Source organism: Dreissena polymorpha, chromosome 8, assembly GCF_020536995.1.
Source record: "Dreissena polymorpha isolate Duluth1 chromosome 8, UMN_Dpol_1.0, whole genome shotgun sequence".
Classification (NCBI taxonomy): domain Eukaryota; kingdom Metazoa; phylum Mollusca; class Bivalvia; order Myida; family Dreissenidae; genus Dreissena; species Dreissena polymorpha.
The window spans coordinates 1,367,498-1,375,581 of NC_068362.1; the positions used below are offsets into that span (position 1 = coordinate 1,367,498).

Genomic DNA, 8,084 nt, shown 5'->3' on the forward strand with positions numbered 1-8,084 from the left:
CTATATTTGGAGGTGCGTGTTGTTCAATTAAATTCGATACACTGTAATTACAAAGAAGTCTTTAATCCAAGTTTTCGAAACATCGTAGCATTTTTCCACTTTTGCTTGCATTGAAACATTTGATAAACACTTGGATTCATTTGTTTCAGATTTATCATCCCAGGCTGCCTACGATGCGCTTGTGGACTTGGTCCCACTTATTGAAGCGGCAAAAGTTGGATCCTCCTTGTTCCTGGACTGTCAGGGCAGCAATGGCCACGCAACGGAGACGCCGCAGGTCACAGACGAACCAGCGATCGTCCCCGTTGATGGTATACACATACAAATTTCTTACTTCGATTCCAAAATGTGTTCATTCCAATAAATTTTAATTCGTCCATATAACCGATGTCAAATAATAGAACTGCCATACAATGATCCATCCACATCTACAATTAATGCTCCATTTTATTGAAATAATTTAACACTAAAATTGCCCAACACGTATATTAAGACTAAAATTTCCCCACACGTAACATATGAATATCAAACACAAGCTCTTGCACATGTCCACTGCGCAAATTTCAATTTTCAAATGAATAAGCATATGCCAGTCGTTCCGTTAGGTTTAAATGGACCGTTTAAAAACGGAGGGATTGCTGGTAAATATTTTTAAAATGCCGACTAGAAATTTTAAGACTGCGGTATTACTTTCACGTGGATATGCTGTAGATATATTTTTGTCTGTGTTTATAATACTTGTTTGTTATTGAATGATTAACAAATGTGAAATTTATGATTACACAATGTGCCGGGTACCCTTTCTACCTTATGACATTTGCAGATGGACTCACCCGTGTAGGCCATATATGCGGCAAGAGCATTACACAACGGGGGCGCGCAATGGGGTATTTTTTTTATTTCGACATGTATTTTTCAGCAACAGTTCCAGTGTCTGATGAGAAGTTCGTTGCCACTAAAGTTAGTGAACCGACAAAGAGTACGTAGAACCAAATCAAACACATCAATGAGTTGCAGAACAAAAATGACAACTGAGCATTTTAGTATAATTTAATTGACCGAAAATTCGGACGCAACATGTCACAATAGTTATAACAAAAATGTAAAGTGTAGAATGCTATCAATGTTATAGACCAGTCTTTATTAATTAATAAGGATAATCTTTGGAAATGTAATATTTATAAATATTTTAAAAACAACAACAACAATAGCATACACTGTATTTTTTGGAATAAAACTTATTTTATCAATGACATTTTTATTGATACACATAAGCTGTCACCACTCCCTTTGATGTCAATTTACACTTGAATGATATTAAAATCATGCGTATGTAAGTGTACATATGTCTTTCAGAACCACAAAAGAACGTTGCCACCGGCAAAAAAACTGCCAAAAGCAACATTACGGTACCTGCCAAGTGCAACATTACGGTACCTAACCCAAGGTTAGTAGGAAATCCAGTTATGAGAATCTATTAACCGACAAAGCTTTCAACCGTTATCTGGGAAAAGTAGCAAAATGTATTTTTATTGTTCTTACTAACCCAGGTTGGACAATCAAATTCATAAACCTTTAATTATGAAAATACAATCCTTATTGTTTTCACCCCATAAAAATGATCTATCAGCGTAATCGTAATAACAAATCACTGTAAAGCTAAATGAAATGAAATGAGATGACCTAACCAATGTTTGATCCGCCACTGCTAGAAATGTCTATAATGGCATTATGTTTAACGAACACGCGGTATTTCACACACAAAACAACTTACACAAACAAATGCAAATGCATTGAAAAATGAAATTCACACGTACTTGTATACAATTTTCAGATCCTTAAAAGAAATGCAGCTGGCATACTTCCAGCACCAGAACAGCATGTCAGTGGCACAAGAGGCCTATTACTTGAAAATGGCATCGCTGGCGGATAAATTGAATGTGCTAGCTGACATTGCAATAGACAAAATACACAAAAATGAATGAAATTTATATATGTCTACGCTTTCAGGCAATGTTTTATATGGCAAGCGGTTCGACGCATAATCCCAAGAAACTAGGTTTCTCATGAGAACCTAGGTTCTCAAAATGAGAACCTAGGTTCTCAGAATGAGAACCTAGGTTCTCGCTTGAAGATTGCATATGACGTCAAGAACCCAAGTTTTCAAATGAGAACCTAGGTTTTCATGAGAACCTAGGTTCTTATTTGAAAACCTAGGTTCTCATGAGAACCTAGGTTCTCATTTGAAAACCTAGGTTTTCATGAGAACCTAGGTTCTCAGAATGAGAACCTAGGTTCTCATGAGAAACCTAGTTTCTTGGGATTATGCGTCTAACTGCTTGCCATATCCGTGGTTTTCATTTGGGAACCATAGGTTCTCTGAGAACCTAGGTTCTCTGAGAACCTAGGTTTTCAGAGAACCTAGGTTCTCTTGAGAACCTAGGTTCTCATTATGAGAACCAAGGTTCTCATGAGAACCTAGGTTCTTTGAAAACCTAGGTTCTCATAGAACCTAGGTTCTCTGAAAACCTAGGTTTTCTGATGACCTAGTTTCTCTGAGAACCTAGGTTCTCAGAGAACCTAGGTTCTCAGAGAACCTAGGTTTTCAGAGAACCTAGGCTCCATGAGAACCTAGGTTCTCTGAGAACCTAGGTTTTCAGATCTCTAGGTTTTCAGAATTACGCGTCGGACGGCGTAAACTTGCTCGTTTGGAATACGGGACACATTATTCAGGGCGCAGGATCAATGGGGTTCACATATGATTACACACGGGCTGGACAGAATGAAAACACGCCGTTAAGAACTTTATTTTTGCAGATATCTCAAGTTATTGAAATATGTTTGCAAAGTCTTTAGCGCATAAGTTTTTCTTGCAATGTTGCCGATATCTTACGATTGAGTAATACATTATTACACATAATCAATAGAGATAAAACTTTATACCATAATGATTGCTTCCTACATGTAGGTCACAGACATACTTAAAATAGAAAACTGTACCGTACAGTCGTTTGAGGCCCGAACAAGGGAACTGAATATTTGAAACTCATTCAATGCTGTAACAATGTATTATGTAACGATTGATCTGACTTTTGAGTCTCATAATAATATTTGCAATTAAAGATGTATTTCATAAACAGTTCAATTTTTTATTAACGTGTTCAGACCAATGTCGACCGATTACTTTACTAATTTCATTCCTCAAGAACACCCATGCACGGAAACATGAACAAGAAGCGGTCACCGACGGCTAATGCCTGTTGTCACAAATATTCAACAGATAAGTTTAGTAGAATATTACTGAGCATTGTCTGAACATTGTTCAGAAAATGCTCTTGGGGAGAAACATTCACGGTTTCACGCCTATTTCTATTCATTTTACACATATGCCGCCAGCGTGTACCAAGCAATGGGAGACAACTGGAGGTTAATTATTACGAGCGGTTCGACGCATAATCCCAAGAAACTAGGTTTCTCATGAGAACCTAGGTTCTCATGAGAACCTAGGTTTATGAAATCCCAAGAAACCAAGTTTCTCACGAGAACCTAGGTTCTCATGAGAACCTAGGTTCTCATGAGAACCAAGGTTTATGAAATCCCAAGAAACCAGGTTTCTCATGAGAACCTAGGTTCTCATTTGAAAACCTTGGTTTACGCTTGAGAACCTAGGTTCTCATGAGAAACTAGGTTTTTCATGAGAACCTAGGTTCTCATAGACACATAGAACTTAGGTTCTCATGAGAACCTAGGTTCTCATTCTGAGAACTTAAGTTCTCGTTTGGTATCCTAGGTTTTGACAAGAACCTAGGTTCTCATTTGAAAACCTAGGTTCTCATGAGAACCAAGGTTCTCATTTGAAAACCTAGGTTCTCATGAGAACCTAGGTTCTCATTCTGAGAACCTTGGTTCTCATTGTGAGAACCTAGGTTCTCATGAGAAACCTAGTTTCTTGGGATTATGCGTCGAACCGCTTGCCATAGTTTTACTAGTTTATGTTTACATGTATTCTCATTTACTTTTTTGAATTTCATATTGTTTTTGTATGATTGCAATTATGTATAGTGTCTCGTACAATTTTATTCATTCAGCCATTAATTCATGTAATTAATGGCGATGTTTTAGAAAATATCAATAAAATTACATAAAGTAATTGGCAACAATTGTGTCCCGAACTCGTCTGCCATCATTTGCCGCTTGAAACATGTCGCCTTGTGGTACGTCATCCAGCTGTTCTGGATCCATTGGTGGTTCACCCCACATCAATCTCAAGTTGTGCAGTACGGCACAGGCTATCACAATTCGCGTGACCTTGGTGGGTTTCATGCGTATCTGACATTGTGCACGAATGTTATGTAAGCACACATATTTAATGCATTTTAACGCTTCAAAATAGCAATCTCAAAATATCAATGTATAATTAAATATCTATAGACAACAAAGAGACGTGCGTTTATTTAACTACGAGATGCACGAATTTAATCGGCATCGACGTGTAAATATGTATGAGCGTGTGAAAATAATGATATTATCTGATAAAGTAAGAAAAAATGAAAATGTATACCACGTATGACGACAAACTAAGAAAAAAATATAGCAGCATGAAAATCAGCTGTATAAAATACGTATTTAACTGTCATTGTAAACAAATTTAATTTATAAATGACGATACCCAACAATAAGCCTTTCTAATCTTTCTTCACTGTACAATTCAAAATTATACCTTTTTTAATCAATGTATATAATATGGGAATACATACCTCCCCATGGAGTACATGGAACGTCCTTTTCCAAACTCCAAAGGCTCTTTCTATGCAATTCCGTGTGCCGATGTGAGCGGTATTGTATCTCTGCTGAGCATCTGACACTGAGAAGTAATACATGATTTTCTAAAGTATATCACTTATCATGTTAAAATTGACATTTCATTTTATATAAAAACATTCATTTTATATAACTACATGTGCAAATAAAATGAAGGGATTAAGTATGTCATTGCAGGGTACTGTGTTACTAAGCTACTTAAGGCCCAATCTCACTATGATGCCGTTGGATCCCCGGTGCGTCAACCGAGACTCTACCGGGAGAAACCGGGGACCACCGGATGAACCGGTAACAAGCGGGACGGCACCGTTGCTCCACCAGGGCCCATTAAGACCCCGGCAGAGCTACGGCCGGTGGTGCCAATGTGGAGCCCCGGTAAATGCCGGCAGAGTCCCGGTAAATCGGCGCTCTGCCGGGACGCCACCGCCATTCACCGGGGCATTACCGGGGTTAAACCGGGGCGTAACCGTATCTCTGCCGGCGTATGCCGGTATTGCCCCTGTGAGTGCCGGCGGAGTTACGGGCTCCATCGGGGCGTAACCGGCGAAAACCGCTGCTCTGCCGGGGCTTCGTCGGGATGTACCGTACCTAGTCCTGGGTTGAACGGGACTTTGCCGGGTTGTTGACCGGTTCAACCGGGGTGACACCGGGGAATTGTGTGACCGCGTTAAAAAAGATACAAAAAATCATCCAGGTTATCGCTGGTCGACCGGCGTTAGCAAACCGGGATGGACCTGGGCTCTACCGGAAATTGTGAGACTTGGGCTTAGTGCATTATTCGATTACGCATATATTCGAAAGTCAGTATGGTCTCTTTAAATTGAACTGAACATTCCAAGTAACAAATGAATTGCCTGTACCTGAAATAAATGAAATCCAATTAATTAAAAATTAAGTCTTAGGCTTGCGTAAGTAGTTTAGTAAAACGGTACCATGATACACAAATAAATAAATACGTATAAGAAACAGTTGTTCATTGTTAATTAAATGTGAACTCGCTTTACCTGGCTGCATGAAGGGAGTCATCAAAAAAGGACGACACGGATAACCGCTGTCACCCAGTAAATATCCACGCTCAGGATCTGGAAACAATATATTAAAGCAAGTCATTTCAGCGATTTGAATTTACGTAAAAATATATATAATCTTACTACATGTATTTAAAACTGGACATTCAAAGGATTTAAGAAAATAAACTAGTTCAATGTTAACAATAAAATATGTGTCATCATTTTATTTTGGACATTTTGGTAATGTATAAAGGGTTGATTATCTGTAAGTGGTACATCAAATGGGAAACTTCAAGTTGACAAAAAATTAACAGAAAGGAAATTGACACTGAAGTAATACCTTGATGGTGACTGGCCAAATGCTGTCCAATGTTAGACATCCGAAGAATGTGCGAGTCGTGACAGCATCCAGGCCAACATGCGTTTATGCTAGTGAACATCCCTGTATAGTAATAAAAGTATTAAATCTGGGTAAAACCGCGTTTAAAATAATATAGGTTGATTGTGATCGTTTATTGCTCTCGTAATGAAATATCTTCATTAATTTATTATAAACCATGTACACTTAGTATATTAGAATATTACAGTGAATATGATTTTAATTGATAGACGTTGAATTCAGAAAATGATTTGCGAAACCTTCAAACTATTCAAGTAAACATAGCCTGTATAAGTTGAAACAAAATAAATCCATATACTGTCCTTTAAAATGTAAATAATGGCACACAACCAAAACAAAAATCCCTGTAAGGCACCTCAATTAATTCTACAATCGTGTCATGATGACGCGTGTCACGATGACGTATACTTGTACGCGTGTATGAGATTTTACTCAGAATTAAATGAAATGTACACGGAATGGACCTACAGTGATTTATCAGGGACATTAATGTTGAAGAGGATCTTTTGTGTTTGAGATATAATTTATTTGATACTTAAAGATTTAAATCAGATTTTGAAGTTCGGCAATATTTATGGCACTGTTGAAAGGATCAGTGAATCATCTATATTGCTGTATTTACAGCGGCTCGTGAACACATTTGTTCCTAATCATGCATGGATTTAAAGAGTGAAATTGGAGCAACCAGTTTAAAAATAAATCAGTGTTATTTTAATTTTTCAAATGAATAAGCATACCACTGCATAGACAGACATAAATTCATCTCACCTTTATGGTCGCACGTTGCCTGCACATTGAGGGAGTGGAAACCTTTCCTATTTACATAGGACGGTTCGTCCTCACCTCCGGGAGAAATTATTCGTACATGGGTGCAATCAACACAACCGATGACTCCCGGGAAGCCCCTCATTGCGAAAAAACCAGCCATAACGCGGCGTCGGTCAGCGTCCGTCAATGGAAACTTGATCACAGTGTCTTTCAGTGCGAATAAACAGTCAGTCACGTTCGTCACCACCCGGGACACAGTAGCAATGTCTACGCCGAAGGTATCACCAATAATTTGAAGAAATGCCCCAGACGCAAGAAACCTCAATGTCAGAAGGAGTTGTTGCCGTACGGTCAGCGCCTTGTTCCGTCGTGTCGGTCTTTGAAGCGACGGCTCCAACAGTCGTACAAGTCTGTCAATGTTGTCAGAAGAAAACCTGTACCTCCGGCGCACCTCATCGTCCGTCAAGTCCGTCTCCTGTCGGTCAATTCGCCTGAATTGTCGAGGTCTGCGTCGTCTGACCAAGTGAATGTCGGCCATCTTTGTTGTGGTTAAACACGCTTACCATGGTAATGAAGGTGGGTAAAAATTAACCATGGTTAGTGCGTGTTTAAATTTCGTTAAATCGTTTATACAATTGGATTAACTTAACTACGGTTCATTTTAACCATAGTAAAAGTATTTACTATGGTTAAATCGTTTATACAATTGGCTGCTGATTGTAAGAACGGCGTGCTCTGGAAACTGATAATATATGTATTTGGCTCCGTTAGCCCCTTTCTGCTGTTTCACCGAGGGAATATAGGCTTCGGTTCATCCGTCTGTCCGTGTATCTGTCGGTCTGTCCGTCCCTCAGTCAACAACACGAGATGAACTAAGTATGAAATTATAAGAAGGGACCAAACATATATGACGATCAATTGGAGTTTTATGCACTTTTCACTCGGGGTCAAACGTCTGCTGAATCTGGACATAAATAGAAGAATACAACAGCCCAAACATGTATACTGTTGGATATACACATGTACAACAAAGTGACATAAAACTTGAATTTTAGAAGCTAGACATAAACATATTTAAGGCACGA

General features: G+C 38.7%; 1 protein-coding gene across 1 annotated transcript; it reads right to left on the reverse strand.

Annotated features, from left to right (window-relative positions):
• Positions 1-3,994: 3,994 nt before the first annotated feature.
• On the reverse strand, positions 3,995-7,757 carry LOC127842169 (putative nuclease HARBI1). The gene is made up of 5 exons (XM_052371523.1): positions 7,000-7,757; positions 6,172-6,273; positions 5,826-5,903; positions 4,758-4,864; positions 3,995-4,329 (listed from the first exon to the last, which is right to left on the reverse strand). The coding sequence occupies exons 1-5, from the start codon at positions 7,535-7,537 to the stop codon at positions 4,138-4,140; spliced, it is 1,017 nt and encodes a 338-aa protein (XP_052227483.1). The 5' UTR covers positions 7,538-7,757; the 3' UTR covers positions 3,995-4,137.
• Positions 7,758-8,084: the final 327 nt, after the last annotated feature.